The sequence below is a fragment of the Thunnus albacares genome, chromosome 19, assembly GCF_914725855.1.
Source record: "Thunnus albacares chromosome 19, fThuAlb1.1, whole genome shotgun sequence".
NCBI classification, from domain to species: Eukaryota; Metazoa; Chordata; class Actinopteri; order Scombriformes; family Scombridae; genus Thunnus; species Thunnus albacares.
The window spans coordinates 921,574-949,541 of NC_058124.1; the positions used below are offsets into that span (position 1 = coordinate 921,574).

The following is a 27,968-nucleotide window of genomic DNA, read 5'->3' on the forward strand; positions in this document are numbered from 1 at the left end:
GTGATAACAAGTTATCACTCGGTACTATTGCCTTATAAAACACCCCATATACAAAAATATGATGAGGACATTGAAATCCTGTACATTTTTTATGGAAAAATATAGAAACATTGCAGACTTTTGTACTTCTGTAGTAAAAAAAACATTTGCATTTTTTTAAATCACTTTCATCAGTGAGCCTTACATTTTTACTTTAAATTACATCATTTTATTTTTCCAACACAAAAATAATTATTTTCAGTGCATTTACAGTTTCTATATTATGTTGGCTACATTTGATAGAATGTAACAGTGTATGTAAAAAAAACAACAACAACAAAAAAAAACTATAAATAGAAAATTAAAAAATGAAATAAAAATAAAATAAATCCCCACCCTTGTTTGCTGCATTTGTTTTTTTTTAGAAATCCAATATTTCTTGCACTCTGAACACCACATGAAGAAAGGTCATTATTACTGTCTTAAACTTTAATATATATATTTAACTTCCTTTTCTCTTATTTTGTTTAACTATGTTTTTTTGGTGTATTTCCTGGTTTTGTGTAATATTAAGCTCTTTTGTACACTGAATTCAGGTTTTTTGTTTTTTATTTAAAGTCAAAGCTCCCCCAGAGCTATAGAAGGTAAAATATTATACAATTGTACAACTGTTTTCAAAGGCTGAATAGTATTTCACATGACTAAGCAGGTATGATCTCTACTTGTTTTTAAGCACATTGAGTTTACGCCTGTCTTATGAAATGTGCTACATAACATTGACTTGACTCCACTTAAGAAATCAACTTTTTATTTGAGCTATAACTATAAAATTGGTGGTTTGCTCCTTTAAAATCAACCATAAAGAAACTGAAGCAGATATTGCTCAATCATGTGAATACAGCTAATTGTATTTATTTAAATTATTAAATATAACCAACAAATTCCATTTGTAAACAGATGTAGTAACTGCCACCAGACAGACATTAAGTTTTCTAGATAAATGGCTAGAATTAAAGCAATAACAAAAGCAAAAACCCAGATTCCTCCAGCCTTTCAAATTCTTAGTCCTCCAACAAAGAAACATTTGTAGTCAAGTTTAAGAAAAGACACATTAGTTTTAAATACAATGATAAATATGAAGGATTTTTTAACAGAAATGTCATTTTGTAACATGTCCTTAAAAGGCCATGATGGACACGACCACTAGATGATCAGGAGCAATGAGCAGGCTGCTGAAAACTTCCATTATGCCACCTGTGCACTGACAAAATACATTTATTTCCCTTTACATGGATGCCTGCAGCCTGCCACAACTCCTTCTGAGTTATTAATTACACAGTACAATACTGCAGTGAGGCACTGCAATACACACAATGATGATTCTGCAATGTCTCCTCCATTCAATGACTTCTCTGCTCAGACAACATTACTAAGAGTTCATCAAGTGTTTCGTTATTATCGTCACCTGTGGTTCTGACATCCAGCAGTCTTCACAGTTACTGTAAGAACCACTGGTTTTATTTATTTTGTTGTTTGCGTGTCTTGCAGCACCTTTAGCTGATCTTCAATGTTCTTCAGTTCCTGCTGCAAGGCTAACATCTGAACACAAGAACACAAAGAAGGGTTAAAAATCATAAATACACACATGTTCACATCTATCACACAATTAGACAGCCATGTAGTACACAACTAAGAAATGACTACTATTAAATCAATAATTAAGAAATTAAATATTTATATATATTATATATATTTATATATTTATATGAAACTAAAAGAGTGCAGATCTCTGCCAGATAACAAAAACAGGGATTTATTCATTTTGTATTGTGCCTAACTTTAGTGGATCATAACATATCAGGTATGGAATTTATCTGCAGATGCTCCAGTTCAAGATGAGACCAAACTTTTCTATGGATGTCAGTTTTTGAGCCACAACAAAGGCCAAAATGTGGCCAGCGAAAGCCTTGTTTTCAGCCTAGCCCACTCCTGGAAATGCCTTTTGCTGCAGTTGTTGATCACATGCTACCAGCTGGTTAAGAGGAGTGAGGAGTCGGCAGTCGATGGCAGTATAAAACGTGTTATAAAATAGGTTTTTCAGCAATTGTGAATCACTGCAGCCATGTGAGGTCCTTGAGCATACAGTTATAAATTTGCAAAAAAAAAAACTACACTGATAAAACCTTATATCTTCAAGTCAGGAGAAAATGTGGATATGATTGAAGAATGAATTATTAGTTCACCTAACCAGCAGGTTGTTTGATTCATTTGGTAAGTCATTTCACAAGCAACTACAGTGTGTGTGTATTGTTTATATATGTATATATTATACATATACATACACACACACACACACACACACATACATACATACATACATACATACATATATACGGACAGGTGACAAATTAAAGGAAAAGCAACCCTTTTCAGTGACCCTACGGCATACAGGGAAGGGTCACTGTAAATCAATACAAAGTTTTTCTGAGTGATCACCTTTATCCTATGATGAAACATTTCTATCCTGATAGGAGTGGTCTCTTCCAGAACAACAATGCCTAAATTCATAGGGCACGAGGGGTCACTGAATGGTTTGATGAGTATGAAAATGATGTGAATCATTTGCGCTCTCCACCACCATCATCACATGAGGGAATATCTTTTTGAAGAATGGTGTTCCTCAGCCTTGGCATTGATTCTACAAGTCTGGAACTCTTCTGGAGGGATGAACACCATTCTTCAAATGGAAGAGACCACTCCCATGAGGATAAAAATGTAGTAGGGGTCAAGCATTCAGACCAGTTTTTCCTTTAATTTATATATATATATATATATATATATATATATATATATATATATATATATATATATATATATATATATATATATATATATATATATATATATATATATATATATATATATACACACACACACAGACACACATTGTAGTTGCTTGAACCAATAATTAATTCTTCAATCATATCCACATTTTCTCCTCAAGATGAGGTTTTGTCATTTAGTATATGCTACCAGTGAAGTTAAAAAATGAAGCAAAACTACTGATGTGGTACAGTCCCAACAACAAATATCTATTTAGACCTTACTTACTACCTTTTGTGAGGTTAGTTACTGAACTCTGTCAGTCATGTGATGTTGTTCGTCTGGTCGGCTTGTAATGGGATAATGTGAATCACACCATTCCACTGGTTCAGACCAAGAAAAACCTATTGAAAGTGTGATTACACCCATCAGTTGATGAAGGTTCCCCTGCACCTTATTGCCCAGTGCTCACCTTACTGTCCATTTGCTGCCTGATGTGAGCTGGAACCTTGGTCAGGTAGTGTGGTGATTGCACTCTGCAGAGGATCTCCTCCAGCTTGGGAACAAGCTTGACTCTGCGCTGAGTGAGCTGGGCAATCTGTTTGTCAACTCTCATTTCACCCTGGGAGAGGAAATCATTTCATAAATACTGTATGATACAGGATCAACGTCCTCATCACCTTCATGGAAGCGAAATACCTTAACATACTGAAAATGTAGGAATTCCTGACACAAGTGTCAATAGGAAGGTGTTGTATGTGGTCGGGGTGGGCAGAGTAGGCAGTGCCTCACCAAAGCTAGAATGAAATGTTGAGATTACATGATAGTTGCATCTACTGATCATTTCTTCATATTGATAATTAATAATTTTATGAACTTTATTTTTATATAACGTTGCTTTCCATTTATTCTGTAAAACACTTACAGCAAGGAACTTTTGCCCATGGCCTTAAATGAAAACAACATTCAAGATGTCCAATGTTTAAATAAAATCTTAAAATATATAAAATATTCAATACTCAGTTGTTAAAGTGCATTATGAGGCATGATACCTTCTTCCGTTAAACATGGTAGTGAATGAAAGAGCCTTTGTCCACATCATCAAAAGTTGATGATAACTTACAAACATGAACACATGTCATGTCCTGCAGCTTGTTGAACGAGCCACCAAAAAAACATTCACTGGGGAAATGTGCACCACTAACCTCCGTTATCAGCTAGATAGCTAATTAGCTGCTCAGCTGCAGAACATTAAACAGCGTGTTAACATACCTGAATGTGTCACTTTGGATCCATTAGATGCTGGTTTGGTCGTTGTTCTTCAAAATGCCTGTTAGCAACATGCTGTCTGTCAATGACGTGTTGCTACAGCAGTTTGTTTACTTTGTCTCCAATGAGACATTTAATTTTGCAGTTAATCTGTGGTTCACATGTGTGCTGAACCGTGGGGGGTGATCCGTACGGATCATGGATCAACTATGTTATGATACACCACTATTTATGACCATCTGCCAGGGCATCATGAGTGAGCACCAGTTGCATCTATTAAAAGGACACCATGACACCATGTGGATATCTACACTTTAAGACTTTTATCGACAGTTTGACAGAATATCTGAGAAGCTCATGCCACAGTGATTGGCATGATATGATTGCTCATAGTTCCCTTCCCCCGCTAGCTGCTAGCACTTAGCATGATAGCTTAAGCAGTCATCATGGATATTTCTTACATCAAAAGATTTTTAACATTGTTTTATGAAGAAACTTATGAAATTGAGGAATAAACCTGACAAGGAGGACTTTAACAACAAAGTAATTTACATCTTTGTGCAGAGGATCTAACAGGTCCCAAGTGACATCTGTAGGTATGTTTACACGCTATTTGATGTGCTGCAGCTGGGCATCTAGCTGCTAACTGACCTCAGCGGTGAATGTTTGTTTTGTGGCTCGTTCAACAAGCTGCAAGACAAGATGTGTATTCATGTTTCTAAGTTATCATCATGTTTTGATGATGTGGACAGAGGCTGTTTCATTCACTACCGTGTTTAAAAGAGGAAGGTATCATGTCTCATATTGCAATATATTTTATATATTTTATTTAAACATAAGACATATTAAATGTTGTTTGTCTTGAATGTTTTCATATAAAACCATGAGCAAAAGTTCCTTGCTGTTTCTTGCTGTAAGTGTGTTATAGAATAAATGGAAAACAAAGTTTTATTTTCCTCTTTTTTTTTTTTTTTGCTGATCCTAAAAATGATCTGATCCGTGACTCAAATCCATGATACGATCTGAACCATGAGTTTTGTGATCCGTCGCACCCCTAGTGTTAACATGTCAGCTTTGTGGACTATATTTTGTATGTTGTGCACATAGATAAGAGTGTGTAAGTCATGTATTTGATACATGCATTAATACTTTCTGATGTGAACCTACACTTTTAGATCTGTGAATGTTTTTAGTGTTCAATCTTTCTAGTATTCAGCACTGATCTGGACCTGTATCACATTATAAGCTTTGTGGTTCTTTATATATTTCTGTATACTAAGAAAATACATAGGAAACACATGTAAATCATGTGATATGACATCTACATGCCCGTGACAGAAGCCCTACGACTGCGTCGTGCCCCGACGTGCACAAGGATGCGAGGGCCCGATCATCTCTGAGTTTTTTCAGCTTCAGCACATTGCAGACTCAATTTCATATTGTGGCAGTAATGATTTTTGCTTTAATTTTAGTTGAGTCATACGTCATGCAAAGATAAATTTTCAACTGGATCAAATAATGTCACTGTAATATTGGCAGCCCTGTTTACCTGGAAATTAGGCTGCAGCAGAAAGACGTTTATGATGCATACCTGAACGTGAAGGTGCAGCTGACATGTGTGGTCCACCACACCAACAAGGCTCCCTTCAGGGGGAGGAGTGGAGGGGACAGAGAGGACACCTTCTCCTCCCTGAGGACAGTAGATATGGAGGCTGGAGATTCGGCTTAAAGTCCAAACACTGGACCCAAAGTGAAGGAGGATCTGAGCCTGGCTGGATGAACACACCGCCCACACTGAAACACACAACATTAAAATGTTTATTAACCATGTATTTATTCATTTATCAATAAGGCTAATCCATTTGGCTTTTGTATCAAAACTGGATTTAATTAACTAACTGGCAGTATTTTTGTTTTAAACTGGTTGTATCACAGTAAAGGACTTACTGGCAGGTTTTTCTTTGGTCATGCCACACTGGGCTCTTAGAGAACGGGCCACTCGGATCACTTCCTGGACCAGAAGGAAATCTCTTTCCTCTTCGGGGAAATGCCAGTGTGCCTGTCAGGATGGAGCGGTAAAAAAAAAAGAACAGATCAGCTAAAACACATGGAAAGAGGAAAATCAAGCCAAAAATAATAACATATACAGGTGTATTAATTAATTACAATAATAATGATAATAATAATGAGAGGAAGACAAAAAAGTGCAACAAAATTTAGACGAGCCAGAAGTCATTTTTAAAATAAACCTGTCTGTGGTTAACTTTTAGTTTCAGCGTCTAACAGCAGCATTGACCTCTCTTTGTCTCTTCGCATTCCATCCTGTAACTCTTTCACTCTTTGGCTGTCTGTTCCTGTCGGCTGCTGCTCCGCAGTGGACAGGTTCTGTAACGGTGGAGCACCATTTACGCTGCGATTTAACCTTTTAAAAAACAAGATTTTACTAGCTGATAACTGCAGGAACAGACAGCCAGATAGTTAAAGAGCTACAGGACGAAATGCGAAGAGGATTTCTGCTGTTTTTGTGGCTGCCAGGTAGCATATCCTCCCATGGATTGTCATAGATGGAGAGATTTCCTCCAGCAGGTCTGTGTTGCTGTTAGCTCCTGAAGCTAAAACTGTCTTGACCAGCATATATTTGGAAATGACTCACACTCAAGGGTGGGGGCCGGGGGAAGTTGGCGTCAACATTCTACCGTTTATATAAATTTCATGACATAGAGAACTCCCAAGTGGTCAACTCTACATCAGCAAAGGCCCCGCCTTTTCAGTGTTTCACAGTATAGTCTAATTTAGTTTACAGCTTCAAAAAACATGTTTAAGTGTGCAGTACCTCTTTAGAATTAATGTAATTTTTGACAATTTTAAGCGGGAAGTGAGAAAATATTTTCTTCTTTTGTAATTTGGGTGAACTGACCCTTTAATAGGTTAAACCTTTTAAAATATAGGTAAATAGCCCCAGAATATCAAGATTGTGTTGTTTTCAGATTAGGTTGAGCCCTATGTAAAGCAAATATTTCCATATGTAAATGTGGTGTGGTTGTAATGGTACCAGCTGAGAGGAGCGGGGGTATGGCTGGAGACACAGGCTGGTCTGGGCTGCAGCTCCAGGTCTGAATGGCTGGAGTCTCTGCCATAGCTCCTCTGTGAGGAAGGGCATGAATGGGGAGAGAAGGGCCAGAGACACAGACACACAGTGATAGAGGACGCTGCTGGCTACCTGCCTCGCTCTGCCACTTTGCTCTGTGTCAGTGTGGACCACTGGCCCCTCATCATCCTGTTGGCCCAGCAAAGGCTTCACACACTCCTACAACACACACACACACACACACACACACACACACACACACACACACACACCACACCACACCACACCACACCACACCACACCACACCACACACACACACACACACACAAACAAACACATACACACACACACACACACACACACAGAAGGAGAAAAGGAAATGACAAACAGCAGTTATATTTCCATTCTATTGTCAGCTAAACTCAAACTCTCTGCTCTTGTTTAGGTTAATCTGTTTACATCAGTCTTTGATGCCCTGTGATTGGTTCTACCTGTTTCCATGAATAAATTAGGTAAATCTATCATCCTCCTTTTTTAGACTGACAGTAAGAAGATTAATGCGACTGCAAAGATCCCAATTCTGAATGTCTAATCTGTGCTCTTTTTTTTAGTGGCTTCAAAATGTAATCATGATGCCATGTGAAAGTTGTATTCCTCTCCTCACCAAGTAAACATCACACAGGCTGTGGACCCAGAAGGAGTACAAGGCAGACGTGACAGTGTGCAGATCATATGTTTCAAAGCTCTGCTCACACTGTACTACTGTGCTGTAGAGTCTGGAGCACACCCACCGGTCCATGCTGCTCAGAGGAGTTGTCTGAAAGAGAAGTGAAAGGAAAAACTGTGTGACTCTTAACCTTGTTAAGTATGGTTGTACTGGTGATCCCCTACCGGCATCCCCAGCTACACATGTGTTTTTATGTTATCATGCTGTGTATATGTATTTCATGTTTGTGTATATATACACAAACTAGCATATATATATATATATATATATATATATATATATATATACTGGGGCTAAGAACTGGGGCTAACGTTAGCTGGGAGGCTAGCTGTTTCCCCCTGTGTCTAGTCTTCCTTCAGCCCCAACCAACGCTGACGCAAGTGACATCACGTGAGACGATTTCTCAGATTTCACACAGTTTCCTCTGGAGCCACAAAAAGACTTTATACTACTTTTTTCTCCTTGAACACAGGGACATGAGATTGATATCAATCCTCTAATTTTACTCTTGGAAAATAGAGGAAGTACAGTGTTTGTTCGTTGTCCCCAAGCACATGAGCGTCCAAGCTGTGTGCCCCCCCCCTCTCTCACTCCCTTTCTCCTCCTTGCTCTCTCTTTCCTCTCAGGCGTCTCTTTGCTGGACCATCGGCCATCCTGGGACTGAGCTCTGCTCTGCTTTTTGTCATCCTGTTTGTCCGTGCTGTATTTCTGTAATTTTGCTTTCTTGGTCTATTCTGTACACATCTAGTTTTTCCTTATTCAAATCAGGGGTCTAAGGATAGATGATGTTATATTGCTGTACAGATTGTAAAGACCCCTGAGGCATATTTGTGATTTGTGATATTGGGCTATACAAATAAAATTTATTTGACTTGACTTGTAAGTGTATTTCCCAAAATGCTGAACTATTCCTTTAAACAGCAACACCACAGTCAAATAAATTGCGATTTCTGGTATTAGTTACTACAGACAAATAGGACCATGGTCAAAACCAGGGATAGTCTTTGTACCATCCTGATGGTTTTGGTGACACTAGTGTCATGGTCACTGTCCATTTCTTAACCTGAATTAACTGAAAGCAACTAAACATGTTGCACATGTCAGTGCTGATTAAAGATCCTTAATTATACAGTATTTGACTGGTTGGTTACAGGGATAAACATTTGAGTTCTGTATTCAACATGATTTTTTCAACTAGCCTCTCCCTTCTTTTGCCATCTGTTGCAGCCAGAAGTTAAACTGTTCTTTGTGCTGGATGAACAGTTCTGTCTTCCTGTTTGGCACCACAAAGTGATCTCTCTTTGTGTGGTTCAGCAGATTTCTTGCCAAACCCGCCCTGGTGGCACACTGACATTTACTGTAGAGGCTGGCAGGTCTTTATCAGTGATGCTATTCTTTGTTTGTGGAAATTGTATTGACCTCTGAAAAGTCACTGTTCTAATATTTTATCAATGTAAATATAAGTGTAGACAATCTCCAAAGTACAACTATATACTTGAAATAACTTCTAAGCAACTTGGCAACAAGATCTTATTTTCTCAGAAAGTATGAAGTTGAACAGGCTGTTTCTTTGTTGTACCTCCTCTAGTGGTCCCACTGGTGTTGTGCTGTCGCCCAGCACTCCCAGTGTGAATCTCAGTGTCTGCCACATTTTATTACAGAAGTGTCTGCAGCTCAGGACCTGAGAGATGGACAGACTGATGTCTTCTCCTGATGAAGAGGCAGAAAAAAAGAGTGTTGAGGTGAATACACTGATAGGGTGAACAGTGACAAGGCTCAAGGCAACAGTATCCTACAACAGAAGTGCTTGTCAGGTCTAACAGTGATACTGTCTTCTCCAACACCTTCTCAACGCTGGAAACTGGGGCAGCTGTGTTCAACCACGTTTGTCTGTTGTTGTTTTTTTTAGGTGAATGCAATACACTTCTGTACAATATTAATAATTTTCTGAGAGGCTTTTTGCTCCCTCTTTGAGTGTGGCCATTTGGAACATGTAGAAATACTTTTGCCTTCAGATGTGATCACACGACCCTTCGTATGAACTGGTTCATTTGAAGCATTCTGAAACCTTAAAGGTAGACAATGCAGGATTTGTCAGTTGGTGTTGGTTAACACACAGCATTCAAAGTTGGCCCCTCCTCCCTGGCTCAACAAGCGAGCGAGTGAGCAAGAGAGGGAGAGAGAGAGAGAGACAGAAGCGGTGGTCGAGTGAGCTAGAGAGTGAATGAAAAGAGCAAGCGGTGCTGGTGAGAACAAAGCTGTGAATCAGATAAATAAAATGTTTTCTGATTGTTTCACAGCGGTTATGTTCTAAAGCACCAATAAACACACCCACACCCACACCTCCGCACAACCCTGCAGGAAGGTGCTGCATCGGCAGATTTTGTGTGAATGCAGAGCTTCATCCTGTCTGCTGTGGCCTTCCTGCTCTGCGTGGATGTGTAGCTCAGCCCTGCCCTCGGTCAACAGACACACAGACCTGCAGCTCTTTAATCATCCATGACACAGAGACAGAGAGCAAAGTGGAGCAGAGGAGAGAGACAGAGACAGCGATGTAACCTGGTCGCTACGCTACGAGTCCCCACCTCACACCCTGCGTGTTGTTAATGGCTGGGGGCTACACACCCACTGCCCAAAGGTTGATGCCCAGAAGCATCCTGAACACAGCAAAATAATAAGAAAATACAGGCAGAGGGTAGAGTCTCTGCAGATACATACACCACCACACACTTCTAGTATCATAAGTGATGATTGAGAGGGATTACTTTTGTATGAGTCTATATTGTTTTTTAGGAAAATCCTGCATAGCATATCTTTAATGATACCAATGTCAGTCAGTCCATCCAATAATTAGACTACAGTTGGGTTACGGACCAAATTGTTTGGTACTAGTGCCGACGGACACTTCCTAGATTTCAAGCATAGCTGTCGCCCAGCACTCTTTTATGGAAAAATGTCTTTTATGGAAAACCAGAGTATTTCAGGGAAGATGGAGAAATTGTAGCATTCTTGCAGTGCAGTTGCTGCATTCCTTTGCAGCATGCAAGATGGAAAGACAATTGAATGGAATGGATGGAAAGAAAAAAGGCAATTCACCTCACAAACTGGAACAAGCCACCAATAAGTGACAAGGAATCTGGAAAACCCAATCTGTATCACTGCTAACTTTTTCACTGCACTCCCTCACAACTAATCTCTCTCTCTTAATCATTGTGTTTCCCGTTCACACAGCTCCACACATTCATTCACTGACAAACGGTTGTCTGAGTCAGATAAAGTGAGCAGAGATGAGAGTCACTCACCTTGCATCTTGTGAGAGCAAAGGGCAAATCTCAGAGCATCAGTCCCACACTGAGGGATCCCCTTGGGGTAGTCTTTCCTCTGTGGGGAAGCAGATGGAGCAGACAGATAAGAGAGGAAGTAATGAGCATGCTCAGTCAGCCAGAAAGAAACATAGATAGGAGAGAGGGGGAGCTGACCTGTGCTTCCATGGCAACCACCTGCTCCCTGGGGTCGAGGTTTCCCTCCTTCACTTTCTCTTGAAGCCTCTGGGAAGTAAGAGAATAATTTGTTGTTTGTTTCACAACAATATGATAAAATGGACTGCTATATCCAACTTACCACTGTCAGCTGGACTGAACATTTCATCACTTAACAACCTAATTCATTCTCTGACAGTATTCACCCCACATCCCAGAGAATATACTCTACTTCTCATAGAGTCCTACTTTTGAATATAAAAATCAAGAATGCATTTTTTGGGCCAATCGAGCTCTTATGTAAAATAAATCCAAATAAAGTATGTAACAGCGTTTTGCTGGCTCAGAGCTTCCCTGAGCTGCAGTGGTAGATAAGAGGGAGGAAGATGGTAATCAGGTAAATCTTGTAAAGCACGTTTTTAAGGTGACATATGTAAAATCCCCAAGAAAAACTAACTACGCCAAAACGGTGACAGAAAGTTGAAACTGGAAACCGGTGACACTGAAAAAATACTGATGGCGTAAAAAAATCTGTCACTGACAGATATGAGGAAAAAATCTGAAGATGACATCGAAAAACACATCATCATGTAATAAAACATCAAAATAAAATAAAATAATAAAATTGTAAGATTGTAATTTTTTAATGTCCGTGTTTTATTTTTAAGTGGAACTTGTTTCAGTGCCAATACAACGTTTTCCAATACAAGTGTTTCAATGCCAATGTTTTCTTTTTTCAGTTCAGGTTTTGTTTTGAATGCCAAGTTTATTTTCAATGCCAAAATGTAAATGTCAGTGTTCTGACCCCATAACAGAGGATATAATACACTACGATACACTACACCCACCTCCAGGGAGACTCCATGTATAACATCTAAGGGGTCAATGACGTTTCCCAGAGATTTACTCATTTTCCTGCCGTGTTTGTCCCTCACCAGAGAGTGAAGCAGAACCTGAGAGGCATGATGGGAACAGGAGAGAGAGATAGAAAAGCAGGATGGGCTGAAACTGTGATTAATCATTAGCGTTTGTAAACTATAATAGTAATATAATATAATACTGTTTTGCTTTTGGGTTTATCATTATCTACCTAACAGTACCTGTTTAAACGGCAGCTGGCCAGTCAACTCTGTACCCAGCATCACCATCCTTGCCACCCAGAAGAAGATGAGGTCACTGCCTGTCTCCAGGATGGAGTTAGGGTAGAAGCGCTGAAGGTCACTGGTCTGTGGGAACAGAAGGTGTAGTTACAGTATAATACATGGGGGACAGGGCTGTTTATTGAGGACTGTGTGCTGCTGGTGGAAGTGTGGTACCTGCTGAGGCCAGCCCAGCATGGCGAAGGGAAACAGCCCAGAGGAGAACCACGTATCCAAAACGTCAGGGTCTGACACAGGGAGTATGCACATGTAAACAATTCAGAAACAAATCTATACATTTACATAACTGGCATGGCAATGATAAAACTATGAGAGTAGAGGGAAGCTTTAATCTAGTTTGTTTTCTAACCTGTTCAGTAAAGTTAGCTAAACCTCCACTGATTCTAAAACCACTTATTAAATATCTCATTGTCTGTACCACTAAGTAGAAACTTGGCTGTAGCACCAGTAGGGGCAGCAGTAGTCATAACATTGCCAAAAGAAGTAGTACCAGCAGTAAGTGGTAGTAGTAGCAGTGGCAGATATAACAGCAGCAGCACTGGCAGCAGAAGTAGTAGCAGTACCAATAATAGGAGCAGTAACACACCAGCAGGAGAAGTAGTAGCAGTGGCAGTTAAAGTGGAACTAGCACTAGCAGCAGAAGTAGTAGCAGTAGCAGTTATACTGGAACTAGCACTAGCAGCAGAAGTAGTAGCAGTAGCAGTTATAGTGGAACTAGCACTAGCAGCAGAAGTAGTAGCAGTAGCAGTTATACTGGAACTAGCACTAGCAGCAGAAGTAGTAGCAGTAGCAGTTAAAGTGGAACTAGCACTAGCAGCAGAAGTAGTAGCAGTAGCAGTTAAAGTGGAACTAGCACTAGCAGCAGAGGTAGTAGCAGTAGCAGTTAAAGTGGAACTAGCACTAGCAGCAGAAGTAGTAGCAGTAGCAGTTTTAGTGGAACTAGCACTAGCAGCAGAAGTAGTAGCAGTAGCAGTTATAGTGGAACTAGCACTAGCAGCAGAAGAAGTAGCAGTAGCAGTTAAAGTGGAACTAGCACTAGCAGCAGAAGTAGTAGCAGTGGCAGTTATAGTGGAACTAGCACTAGCAGCAGCAGTTAAAGTAGCAGTTTCAGTAGCACTAGCAACAGAAGAAGTAGCAGGTTTTTGTAGCAGGAGGAGCAGAAGTAGTTGCGTGAGCAGTAGCAGTTACAGTAGCAGAAGCAGCAGAAGTAGTATAGCAGTAACACTAGCATTAGTAGCAGTAAGGGCAGAAGTAGTAGTGGCAGTAGAGGTTGTAGTTTAGGTTTGAGGGAGGTTTAAATAGTAAAATGAATGATGGCTGAATTCCATTTAGCTGCGTCAGTTTCAGGGCCTTAAACAGTATGACCAAACATTGGTGATCAGACAGGTGATAGAGGAGAGTCACCCTGAGTCAAACTGACGTCCTCTGGCTTCACTCCACATTTGACAGCAGCTCTCTGTCGGGCCTCGTCCTTGGTCCTTCCCCAAACCCACTGCTCCTATCATAAACAACACACACACAACACACACCACTGTCTGTCTGGAACACTCTGATTCTGACTGACGCATGATATTAAACACATCAGTATTATTCTTAAGACTTTAATATCCACATGGCCCAACCTCTTGTCTGTCAGTAGAATTAGGAAGCTCCACTCTGTAAGCAGGGATCTGATGACCCCACCAAAGCTGCCTGGAAATACACCAATCACTGTGAAGCAACAAGAGGTGCATTGTTAACAAACCAATACGATGAAACAAGGACCCCTTCATCATCAGAATGGTGTCACTTCGCACACATATCACACCACTAATGACAACACACACCGTCATTGTTTCTCTTCACACCATTGTTCAAATCCATGAACTATATCCGAGTCAAAGTTCAGGACAGCCTACCTGATGTTGGACAGCCAGTTCTTCCATGTCTTGGTGTAAAAGTGAGGGATGATTTCCAACTGTCCATCCTCCACAGCCTGACAGTGAAAGAATGAGTCAAACTTTAATAAATGTTGTCCCAGTGTTCACTTGACTGCTATATTCACTGTATAAACATAAAGACTGACTTAGATATCTCACAGCCACCAACTCCACTTACCTGTATAGCTTTTTTAGCCATATCATCACAGTGGACGAACCACTGCTTCTTTAGAAGAGGCTCGATGATGTCCCCTGAGCGGCTGAGACAGTGTGGAAGGAGAGAAGAATGACAGACCACATGTTAAGACATTATAGTATGGTACCTACAGTCCTGTTTCAGGAAGTTGAAGGCAAGCAAGAGGACACTGATGGTAATACAATTCATAATTGTGTTTTTGCATGTTTTAGACAAGTGGTTTGAATACTGAGACCCTTGTGACATGTCTCCAGTCAGTTATGGTTTCTCACTTTAGCTGTAAATGCTCAGACAAGCAAGACTTTTCCCCTACAAACGTAGTTCATTCATAAACTATTTTTCTTAGTCAGGAGGAAATGATTGCTTATGTTGTGAAAGAGAGAGGAAAAGAGAAAGAGAGAGAGAGACAGTTCTGTGACTGGCATATTTGAAGCCCAAACCAAAATGAACAAAATACCAAAAAACACATTGGAACAGATGTGACAGATGTGACAGAGCTTCAGTGCAGCTGGAACACAATGTAGCCCATCCAGTGGACATGCAGTTCAGTCACATTTCCTCTGTCTTATACAGTGTAACAGAACAAATGTGCTTTCAAATCAAAATCAATTCAAAACAGGTGTCTACACCGGCAGCCTATATTCAAATTACTGCAGGAAAAACAGCAGGAAAAGTTCTTTGCATGCATAATTCATACCTAAGCTGTGAAACTTATGCACACAACTACTAAATCTGAGTAGAGACACTCTGTCCATCATGTCAAAACATAAGGAAAAGTGTCCAATTTAATTTAATTTATCATACCATATAGTAACACATGTTGCGCTACTCACCAGTGAGTGTGATATTTTTCTAATTTGATATCAGTATTATATTACAGGGGCTGTCAGTCTATCAATCCTGTCCAGCATCTCTCCAGAAAACAGGAACAGATATGTCAGTAGTCTTGTGGTCACAGGTGATATAGCAGCAGTCAAAGCTAAACTGAGCTGAGTAGAATATTTATAACACATCCACCACATCAGGATCAACACACCTAGCCTAGCTAGGTACGCTTTAGAAAATGGTTTTGGTAAGAAATGGGCAGCAAATGTTAAGTCTGGATAGACTTCGTTGTGTACAGTTTACTGAAACCATCTTGCATTTCTGGGTATTGGAGTTCAGTTTTTTAAAGTTATCTTGTGCTGTCTTTTGTGAGGAAGCTGTTTATTTTTACAAGATGAATAATGGCTGCAAAAAAACACTCTGCATGAACAGTGATGAGATAAATACACATAGAGAAAGGCAGATTAAATGTGTGTTCCTCCACCTGCAGATGGGTAAAGTCATGGCATGATCCTTCTTTCCTCTGAGCAGCTTCCTCTCAGCCAGGGCGTCCACGACTAGCTGTCTGGCATCAAAACGCTTTACTCCCTTAAAAGACATGAGGAGACAAAAAATGATAACAACAGCTCTGATGAAGATACATCAAGCCTACCTTTTCCATCATGGATGGGGGTTGTACAAGGTGCAATATGGATGTTTTGTCGACTGCAACCAAATATAGCAGACATATGCAGATAAATTCTAACCCATCAACACTTGACATGGGAATACGACGTTTACAGATAATGACAGTGGTGTGTATGCACCTCCAGCCAGTGTCCACAGAGTGGTGTCATCATCCCATCTCCTCCAATCACAGTGAGGCGTGGCAGTGAGTGTCTCTGTGACAGCAGGAAGTCAGTGTGGTCATGAGCAGGAGTCACTTTCACTGCACCTGGAAACAAACAGAGAGAACTGATCAACATGAGCAGCTCAGAAAACATGAAAGCAACAGTGTATCACACAATCCAAAATCTCTGAAGATAACCTGCTGTGAGGCCTCTAATGTTCAGTTTTTGAGAAAACTGTGTCAGAGAAGACAGTAGTGTTGCTGTCACCTGTTCCTAGCTCCATGTCCACCAGTGTATCAGTGATGATGGGCAGCAGTCTGTTGGTGAAGGGGTGATGGCACTGCTTTCCATGAACAGCCTAGATCAAAGTGGCAACAGAGATTATATCAAGGGACATTTACAAAGTGGGAACATATGAGCAACGGTATTGTAACAAATGTCCTGTTGTATTCTAGTTCCCAGTTCACTTGTACATGTACACCATGAGACGACAGACATTTATCAACTGTCAAAAATACTGCTGTACCATTTATACTGTAGTGGCTGTCCTTTTAATGAGTAACACCTCCGGAAAATCTTGTTCTTGCTGACCTCCAGGAGTTTAACTTCTCTCTCTGCTACAGTGATGTAGGACCACATGACATCACTGATGGGGGTGGTGCGCAACAAAGCACACATTTGGCCCTATTTTAACAATCTAAGCACACGGTCTGAAGCGCATAGCGCAAGTGGTTTAGGGTGTGTCCAAATCCACTTTTGCTAGTTTAACGGCAGAAAAAATGGTCGCAGTGCCAGGTGCATGGTTCAAAATGGTTGTCTTTGGTCTCTTAATTAATCATGGGTGCGCTTTGGGCATAACATGCAATAAACCAATCAGAGTGTCATCTCCCATTCCCTTTAAAAGCCAGATGCGTCCCTTTATTGCCATCTAGTGTATGTTGTTAATAGGGAATCAGTGATGGTTAGTGACAGTGTTTTGTGAAGTTTCATTTTGTATGTAATGAGATTTACATCAGATTTCACTGTATACTTATGATTGGTCCCTGTATCTAGAACCATAGGATAAGAAAAGTGATTGGTTCCCAAATAATTCCAACTCCCAGCTGTGTACTAACTCTGCCCTTGTATATATGACTGAATTGAACCTGTATACTTAAAACATTCTGAAGAAGGCTCTGTGGTGAAACACGTAAGCATTTTTCTAATGTGATGTGAGCCAAATAAAAAGGTGACATGTTAGTATTTTGTCCTCCTTGACTAGGAAATTTGAGATGTGATACTTTTATTTTTTTGAAACCAATCAGAGTGTCATTTCCCATTCCTTTTAAAAGCCAGAAGCGCTTGCACCTTGGCGGATTGCTATTATAATGGCGCATTTGCCATGTAGTAAGAAGGAAGGCTTCTCTGCAGAGGAAACAGATCTGCTCACGCATGAAGTGAAAGTGCATAATCCATTTCAAGCACACTGGCCCCTGTTGCTCCTGGACCCTCCCATGGCCAGCCCCATCTCGGTGCTCCTCGCCTGCAAACCCGAGGAGGAAGAAGCCCACCAGTTTAAGATCCTGTTCATTAATTTGTTGCAAATTTCTTTTTGTTTGTCTTTTGAAATGGTTTATTTTTTTAATTACAGCTTTGTTTTCTTTAAAATCGTTTTGCTCAGTCATGGAGTTTTAATTGCTGAAAGTATAGAAACATGATCACTGTAATTTCAAAAATGGTTGGTCGGTCTTAAACTAGCGAAGACACTTGCGTCGCATTTGGCGCTGCTTTGCGCTGGGTGTAAGATAAGGCCCTTTGTGTTTGAGTGCATTTACATGAACACCTGCATGCATCCCTGTTATGTGCTACACATCATATCCTGGTTTCAGATTTACCTGGATATGCTAGCTGGAGTTATCCAATAGAAAGGAGGATACTATGGATTGTGTATACAGATATATGATAACCAGGTTTTTCATGTCCTATGTAAATGTTGTATCCCCTATATGATTGAAACCAGGACAAACAGACTCAAACTTTTAACCAGACAGGACACTGTTTTGCAGCCAGCTGTAAAGTTACTTTTTATCATTATTATTTGCATTAGAGCGTGATGATGCAGATCACTGAGCAGGACTTTATGACAGTATGAGATTTGCAGGATGTTTGCAGGAATGTGACGAAATAGCATTTCCTAATATTTCGCCCCCCTCATGTATGTTAATGGGGTGGACAAAATATTGGGAACACTTCAATACAATGCGCTACAGTACACCAGCACCACCCACTAAGACCTCAATAATAAACAGAAAGTAGAATTATCACCTTTCTGACAATGTCACCAAAACTGAAAATGAATGTAAGTTTCGTAAAAGTAGAACAGGTTAAAACAGGTTATAATGTGTTAATTAGTGGTACTGGCAGGCAAACCCTTTTAGCTTTGGACAGAGCCAGGCTTGACATTTCCATCTAAGCTAAGCTAACTGCTTGCTGGCTGTAGCTTCATATTTAATGGACAGACATCATAGTGTTGTTAATAATACTATTTGTCAATAATCATACTCTCTGATAAGCTGTACACCTCTCTGGATTCAGTGATATTCCAAAATCTCCTCAGGTCATTAAACATTCCATCAATTATTGCTACTAGCCTGGTATCGAGGATCGTCAGGGTGAACAGCTACAGCCACATCTCCCAGCATAGTCTCAGGACGGGTGGTGGACACCGCCACCTCTCCATCTGAACAGTAACAACAAGAGAAAACCTCACAAAAAAACAGAACGAGCCAAAGCAGAATATGTATCACATTTCCAGACTGACACTAATACTTACCATGGCCCTCTACAGGGTATGCAAAGGTAAGCATTGTTCCAAACTCCACCTCATGTTCATAACCAGGAACAGACAACATTGTCGGCCCAGACAGGTCCTTTGAGTCAACCTGACAAAAAATGCACACACTTAAATATGATTCTTTACTATTTTACTACCAGCTATAAAACAGTAGGAAGGAGGAAGGAATCTCTGCTTGTCTGTATGTATGTAAGTTTGTCCTTCATATATCTGGAGAACCATTCATCTGATCTACTTCTTACCTAGCAGGTGACTTGCTGGGGAAACAAGGAAGTGCAATGTTGATGTGTGAAGTTGTTTGGATGAGCAGTTTTTTGAGAAATATATAAAAATACCTCATAAATAACGTTGATTTGCTTCTCCCTCTGTCCATGGATTTGACAAGCGGAAATACGGACAGTTATGGGGTGAGATTTGTTTCATAATGATTCGTGTGAACAGATCGACAATCTGTGTGTAAATGTGTAATCTGTAAATGTAAACACCTTCCACAAATACAAAAAGATTTGTAAACTCACAAAAATAATTAAAAAATGAAATATAAAACGGATCTGCAAATACACAAATTCCACAAATAAAAAAAATATCTGTGAATACATTAAATCAATTTACAAATAAATGAAAAGCATTTGTGAATATCTTCCTAACATTTACAACTTTCCAAACAGGCATTTGTGAACTCAGTTTTTATTTGTGAATTGAAAAAACATTTGTGGATCTCAGTTCTACACGTGTGGATTTGAGTTTTGAAAGAAAACTTTCCGCCGGTCTGAACGAAAATCCACTCGTATCACTCGGTCATTTTCGGATAGCACATGATCACCTGCTGACAACGTCATTTCCACATTTCAAAGTAAGAGCATGTAGTCTTCCTATGAGCTTTTTTTTTTTTTTTTTTTTTTAAATAATCAGTGATAATTAACGTGCATTCATTGTTTTGTGTTAATGTCATACAGTGTCATACAGTGAGTATTGTGTGTGTTTATTTGTTCTATGTATATTATCTATTATCTATATTATTTCTGTTTGAGTATGAAAGGCACAAGGATGCTTGTGGGCAACGTTCAGCTCTCTAAAGCGGTGGTTTGGCTGCTTCTTCAGTTGGCAGTTATCAGTCACCTCATCCTTTATATTTTTCATTTATTCTTTCAGATGGGTAAAAGTCACAAAGCACTTCACATCTTATTATCATCTTATACTCAAACAGAAATAATGCACATGCTCTGCAGCGGACAGCTTCAGCTGACAGACAAGACAGACAGTTTCGGCAGAGCTCCGGTTACACTGCGATTTAAAGTTTTATAAACAAGATTTTAGCAGCTGACAACTGCAGGAACAGACAGCCAGAGAATTGAAGAGCTGCATGATGAGAAACAAGGAGGATTTCTGTGTTTTTTTGTGGCTGTCAGCAGCTTTTTCTCCTGCAGACACACACAGATATAGAGACCCCCTCCAGCTGGCCAGCACCGCTGTAGCTGTCGAAGCTAAAACTGTCTCTCTCGATCAGCATATATATGAAAATGAGCCCGGGGCTGAGGGAGGTATCATTCTACCATTTATATACATTTCATAACGTAGAGAACTCTGGAACGGTCGAGTCTACGTCAAAATATCAGGGCAGATTTTTAACAGCAGAGGACATATAATTAAGTTTACAGCTCAAAAAACATGTTTTAGTGTGCAGTATATCTTTAATTTATTAAGTCCATGTCCTTTTAATTACTATATATATATATGCGGTTGCTTCTACAGTTCAACCTCAGTTTAGTCTCACTGGTCAAGTTTCTGCCTGGATTAAAACCATTTAATTTATTTAATCCTTATCGTTTTAATTGATACATTTGTCAATTTATACATATAAATATATACGGTTCTTGAGAAACAATAAGCAATCGGCCTGTTCCAAACAGGCATGTTTTGAACGGGCACTGCACTAGTTATTTCAAAGTTGAATGTCCCCTTTATGTGATATCTATTATTTTGTCCTCATATTCCATATAGTGTATATGTAATACAATATTACCTCAATGTCAGAGATGGCAGATTCCAGAGCACAGCTCCAGTTGACCAGTCCTTCTGAGCGATAGATCAGACCAGAGTCACACAGCCTGACGAAAGCCTCAGTCACAGCCCTGCTGAAACCCTAAACAGCAAACAACAACACAAACACAATGTTAGACTTTATTATTACATTGACACACTGTCACAATTCCACACAACCATAGTTACATATGTTGTGTCACAGTTATCCCAGACTGTGATGTTGTGTGATGTTGACAGGGGTAAAGATAGAAGGATGCTGGAGCATCCTATGCGTGTGTGTGTGTGTGTGTGTGTGTGTGTGCGTGTGTGTGTGTGTGTGTGTGTGTTGGTGGGTGGGTGGGGGGATGCTCTTAATATAAGCTAAAACTGCATGTGAATAACACATGTGCTTGCTGTCTTACCGGATCCATAGTGAAGCAGGCTCTGCTCCAGTCCAGAGAAGCTCCAAGCCTCCTCAGCTGGTGATAGATCCCTTCTCCCTTCCTGCAACACACAGACACAAGGACAATAAAAATAAATATAGCAAACATCACACACACACACACACACACACACACACACACACACACACACACACACACACACGTAAAGATAAAGAAAGACGAAAGGACTGTCTTATTTTAATGTGCAGAGATGTGTAGGGATGATCATTACTTCTCTGCTTTGCTAATGTGTGCATGTTCCTGAGAGAAGGAACATGTCTTAGGAGGCCCACACTACTCACTCTCCATCCTGGCTTAGGCTCAAATAAGGTATTATTCTGTGTCTTGGAGTAAACAGGACATGTTGAGGGGTCACATATGGCTTGAGGCTCTTCCTTGATTTGTGTCTCTAGGTGATGATGTGGCTCCTAGTTACCATACATGTGCATGTAAATGTATCTCGTGGCTGTTTGCCATTGGCTGTAGTACATAAGTTTGTATGATTTAACCAATCACAGATCATTTCTTTGTTCCCTCTCCAACTATAATAGAATGGGGTTTGCTGTTTGCTCGCTGAGACGAACTGATGCAAATCTTTGTGTGTTCTGTTACCTTATTGTACAATAATAATTATTTAATCTTCAACCCAGCAGTGTTTTGTGTATTATTTCATATGTGTGTTAAGTGTTTTCAGACAATTTCCACGACACACACACACACACACCAAAGAGCAGTGATATGGATGTAGAGACTCACTCCTTCTTCCATTTCCACACCTCCTGTAGAAACTCTTCTCTGCTGAAGTCCTGTCTACGCTTCCCTTCATCCCTCAGCAGCATCCTTTCCACCACTGTCTAACATAAACACATATGATCACATTAAGATGCAGGGCGAGTGTAGAGTAGGAATCTAGCTCTCCAACAGCATTTATTTGGCTTCACAGTGAAATCTTATTGTTGTCCTCTTTGGGCAAACATCAAATATTCTGCTTTAGATATTATAAGTGCATGTAAATCCAGCTGAAAATGACCTTAATTTACCATCTACTGATCAAATGACAGCTCTATTTCACTCTGCACCACATTTCAGGTTATTTATTTGACAACAGAGCTTTTCATTTGCATGCTTTTCAGAGATGTCTTACAGCCTAGCTGCCTAATTATAGAGGCCTAAAGACACGATGAATGAGATCATGTCTTTAATCTACTACTTTAAGCATATCACAGTGAATATAGGTATTTATTCATATTTACAGTGGTGAGGAGTTGCACCAATGATGAGAAATGAAAAATAAGTCATAAATCAACATTCTCTATCTATTTTATTCTTGAATGAAAAAAATGAGTGCTTGAACAAGAATGTTCATATTGCAGCCTGTGATGGTGGTATCACCATCCTAATTTAGTGAGTTAGCATGCTAACATTTGCTACAGTACAGTATTTGGTCATAACCCAAAGTATTAAATAAAGTGAAATTGTAACCAGATGATGGTGCTAGAGGAAAAGTCAGAGGACCACCGAGGACAATGGGATTCATATTCTGAGGAATGTGAACATCTGTACAAAGTTTCATGGCAGTCCACCTGACAGTGGATGAGATATTTCAGTCTGGACCAAAGTGGTGGACAGATTGACCAACATTGCAAAGATCCATGCTGCTAACAACATCTGAATCTGACATTTCAGTGTTCAATTTTATGAGCTAAAAGGCTGCTAACAGGATTTTATGACTAAAATGTCTTCTTTCTTTGACATTTCTGTCATCACCCCAACACAATGGAGATGAATGGAATATCATTTGTGATGTTTATTGCATTAAAATACGGCATTTCAAAGAATTCAACAGCAGTGTATCTTTCCAAATACAATGTCCTGGTCACTGTGGATAACCCACAGACCTCAGTGTGAACAGTGTTCAGGGGAACTACTAACTACTAAAGAAATAGTCCAGATGAAAATTAATGGGGAACTCCATCAATTTCCATATCAGCATGTGTTTCCAGGTGTTTGGGAGTACTACTGCATATGTGGAAAAAGTTAAAGTATAAAGATTTTTGTGTCTCCAGAGGGAACTGTGTGAAATCTGATAAATTGCCTGTGATGTCATTTGAGTCAGCATCAGTTGGGGTTAAAGAGTACAAGTTTGAAAACGGAGAAAATTTGGGGATGTGGAGCTAGAAAGAAGTGAGGTTAGCAGATCTCTGTAACCTGCTGGAGGCTGGCAGCACCAGGCTACATTAGTCACTACTAGCTACACACATGAATCTCTGATTGAACTGTGGGTGGTCAAGTTGCATTGTGGGTAGTGTAGTCAAAGGGATTTGATAAGGAAGAAGAATGCACTGAATAAAAAAATACTTTTTTTAACTGTCAGTCATTGTGAGACTGTAAAAGTGCAATGTTCAATCAGTGCAAGACTCTTTTAACTGGTGAATGTCACAGTCAGAAAAATGAAAAAAAGTAATTAAAACCCAAACTGTGTTAAAAAAAGGAGAAAGGGAAGTCGTCTTACCTGAGTTGCGATACCTGCATGGTCACATCCAGGAACCCAAAGCACTCTGTGGCCCTGCATCCTTCTCCTGAAGGAACAAAACATGCTGTATATTACTGTTCCATCACCACATAAGCCTTCTCAAACAACCTTTGACTCAACCTATTTCACACAGCATGTTGCATCTGTTGTTGGCAGTTACCATCGAACCAGAGCATCTTCTACAGCTACAGTCAGAGCGTGGCCCAGGTGCAGAGTACCGGTCACATTTGGTGGAGGGATACACAGGGAGAAGGTCTGATCCACAGCGTGAGATAATTTCTCCTGAACACATAGGACAACTCAGATGTCATACACCACACACTTTATGTGTGAGTCTAATTTCTGACAAAAAAAACAATCCAAATAATCCTCATCATATGTAAAAACTGACAAAATAAGCTGCAACTGTATTATTAGATATATTATTTTGAAGGTATGAGCAGCTGTTGCAAACATGCAAAGAACTAAATGGCTGCAAATATTTTCTTGATCTAAGTCTTTTTTATATTTACACAATTTATATTTACGTATATTTTCTTTATATTTACAGTCTGTCATTGAAAGGTTTGTCTGATTAATGCACTTGTAAACCCATAACAATATTAATAATTAATGTTAATTATTAATTATCATTCATGTACTCAGTGGACTAAAGAGTCAGCAGAAGTATATATTTATACCTTATTAAGCCATTACGTTCATATGAATTCTACAGCTGTTGAACTGGTTTGTGAATGTTGGAGATTCTACTGATTGAGAAGATAAAATATAAAAATAAGCAAGAGATAAGAGATAGATATGGTTTGAATGTTAATGTGAGATAATAAGAAATGAATATTAATTAATAATTAGTAAAGTGAATTATTCTATCTATCCATTCTTAACTGCTAAATCAAATTCAATTCAGTTAAACTAATGGATAGGCGTTCCAGTAGATTTCTAGTCAGAGCTGTCAGTCATCTGGTGGAGTCATCAGCCCTGCGTTCACACTGTGCATGGGGCTGTGGAGGGGCTGTGGAGGGGGCTGTGGAGGGGCTGTGGAGGGGCTGTGGAGGGGCTGTGGTGGGGCTGTGGAGGGGCTGTGGAGGGGGCTGTGGAGGGGGCTGTGGTGGGGCTGTGGAGGGGCTGTGGAGGGGCGTGTTGCTTCAGGTACTGACATAGTCTCCTGCATTGTTTTAACACAGGCCTGATGTCAGTCTGATTGATTGCTAAGATCCAGATCTGCTGACAGTGCTTGTCGATATTTTGGTCCTGTCTCTGGAACAAACTGCATGATGACCTGAGACGTGTCAGTTGTGTGTCTACTTCTCAACACTGAAAACTTTTCTTTTTCCTTAGGCGCATGATTATTTATATATATGTGTGTGTGTGTGTGTGTGTGTGGTTTATGCCTGCGGGCTTGATGTGGGTTCTTTACTGTCACTGAGAGGAAGTGTGTTTGCACATTCATTTTTAAAAAGTACATATATACAACACTGGGCCTCATGCAAGGACACTTTCATATTCTTCTCCTTAATCTCCTGACTTTTTTCTGTGAGGTTTCCTCGTACGAGTGTTTCAAATCAGATTCAACAAACTCTTAACTTCACAAACGTTTTGTAAATCTCTGGTTTCAGCCTGATGAAGGTCACCTGTTCATGAGGATGAGATTTGATAATAATAGCATAATAGAATTAGCATAAAAAGACGAATTTGACAGTGCAGAGCTCCAAGCCCTGCTGTCAGAAATCAGCAGACACATTATCAGTGTCAGTAGTCATATTAGAGGAGCTGAAACAATTAGAGAATATGAATCCATTAGAGCGGCGCTGCACTGTGATAGAAATAAAGAGGGAATGCTTTGACGTTGAGTTAGATGCTAAAAAAATGTCTTTCTAACGCAAAACACTCATTACTAATATGAGAGGCATCATGTGACAGTCACAGCCTAGAGCAGGTGATGTTACACTGTCAGCTGCAACACAACATGATACTAGACCTGCAGAAATACCCTGAGGCAACTGTTGCAACTACTACAGACACAACATCATCACATCTAAAAAAACCTCTCAGTGAACTGGCAGCCATGATGATGATGATGATGATGATGATGATGATGATGATATGCTGAACAGAATATATGGTTTGTTTATGCTTATATTTCATTTTAGTTCATTTTGGTATCATATTTAAATTCTAATTCATTCAGATGAAGATATTACGATTTCAGGTCAAATGAGTGTTTTTCCTCTGTGGAGAAAGTCAGACTGTTCATGACTCATACGACAGCTCTGAACTTGTGAATTTTGTTTGTACCTCAGCAAAAATTCTAAGCATGTCAAATTGTTGAATTCTGCAAATTCTCTTAAATCACTTGTAAGTTCCACTTCATACAAGTTCTCCTTGCAAGAAGCTCAATGCATTTACTTGTTATAAAATATGCTATATAGTAATCATCAGAAGAAACAATGAGACATACTGTTGGTGAACAGTTATCTCATAATCCACCTGTCACATACAACAGCATCATTTCGAGAAGCAGTTCTAGTTTGATGTCAGTGTTGTTCTGTTTGAAATATCTCACATGCTGTTCGGGGCTGAACAATCCCTCCTTCTCCCACCACTGATACCAGCTGGACTCTACGTAGTCTGGACTGTACGAGGACGGGAACGGCAAGCTGGTGTCTGCAAAAGAAATAAGCAGATATTTTGCCAAGTCTGCAGAGAGAGACGACAGTTAAACAAGCTGGTGCTGGAACAGAACAAAACCTGTGATGGGAAGTCATTCACCTTTTTTTGTCCCAGGAGGTGTTTGAGCAGTATACTCTATCCTCTGTTTCTCACTCCATTTCACCCCGTCATCTTCAGCAGTCTGAAAACAAAAATATCAGTTGAAATAACAATTGCGGACACATGAAATTGAGCTACAAGTACAAGTTCTTCTCTTATAGTGGTTCAGTTAAATGTGTGTCTGGACTACTGTGTTGAATGGAAATTAGACATAAACCAACAAACACAACAAATACACACAGATATAAATGTGAACTCACATTGTGTTGACTTGACAGTATGGCCCTCTCCCTCTCTTTTCTCCGCCTCTGTTTCTCTGCTTGAGGCCGTAGAAGGGATGGGTTTGACGGCGATGAAGAGGAGGATGAAGGTTTTGGAAAGTTGCTGGAGCAGAGTCTCCTTGCCAGCCTCCAACTCGGGACACGACCTGTCCTCCACATCCTCACTAACACACTACAGCAGCAACAAACACACGGAACCTTCATACATGGCATGTAAAAATCAGGAGTGGGTTCAGAGAGGCTAACTAATAAATTAGCTACACGTGGAATAAGTTTATCTGCGATGACAATTCATATTTGAACAGGTTTACTTACTGTGCTTTCAATACAGAGTGCTCTGACACCACAGCCACGACCTTTCAACTAGTCCTTCCTGGTAGAGCCGACAAAGTGCATTTCCGTTATGTTGCTAATTACATGTTAACATTACATCATTTTCTGACCTCGTACAATAATTGTGTGATTTAATATTACGTTGTTATAGTCTTATTATTTCTTTTATTCTCGGCGTAAAGATACTGTTTGTTGACGGACCATAGTAACTGTACGGACAACAGGAAATTATCGCTGTCCGTCTGGAAATATCTTCCCCTCAACACTTTAAGCCGTCAAGTTAAACTAAAAAAGAAACAATGCTTCCTTTCTGCATTTCAAAATAAAATTACTTATGGAAATAACGTTCACCAAAAACTGGTACGTTAATATCGTACGCACTTTTCATTGCATACATGATGCTATGATACAACACCGTGATTTAAACTCATCTTTTTAGTTTGTGCGACACCATGATT

The 27,968-nt window shown here is 39.8% G+C and overlaps 1 protein-coding gene across 1 annotated transcript; it reads right to left on the minus strand.

The window, feature by feature from the left end:
• Nucleotides 1–418: 418 nt before the first annotated feature.
• Nucleotides 419–27,919, minus strand: vars2 (valyl-tRNA synthetase 2, mitochondrial). Its single transcript, XM_044335074.1, has 30 exons — nucleotides 27,493–27,919; nucleotides 27,157–27,349; nucleotides 26,897–26,978; nucleotides 26,691–26,791; nucleotides 24,288–24,409; nucleotides 24,107–24,173; nucleotides 22,351–22,448; nucleotides 21,574–21,655; nucleotides 21,153–21,272; nucleotides 19,109–19,217; nucleotides 18,927–19,015; nucleotides 16,564–16,654; nucleotides 16,273–16,400; nucleotides 15,951–16,054; nucleotides 14,624–14,705; nucleotides 14,425–14,501; nucleotides 14,149–14,236; nucleotides 13,931–14,024; nucleotides 12,683–12,753; nucleotides 12,467–12,592; nucleotides 12,215–12,319; nucleotides 11,367–11,435; nucleotides 11,190–11,268; nucleotides 9,467–9,597; nucleotides 7,825–7,977; nucleotides 7,124–7,378; nucleotides 6,019–6,130; nucleotides 5,663–5,865; nucleotides 3,275–3,424; nucleotides 419–1,578 (listed from the first exon to the last, which is right to left on the minus strand). Exons 2-30 carry the CDS (start codon nucleotides 27,334–27,336, stop codon nucleotides 1,501–1,503), a joined length of 3,246 nt encoding a protein of 1,081 aa, XP_044191009.1. The 5' UTR covers nucleotides 27,337–27,349; nucleotides 27,493–27,919; the 3' UTR covers nucleotides 419–1,500.
• Nucleotides 27,920–27,968: the final 49 nt, after the last annotated feature.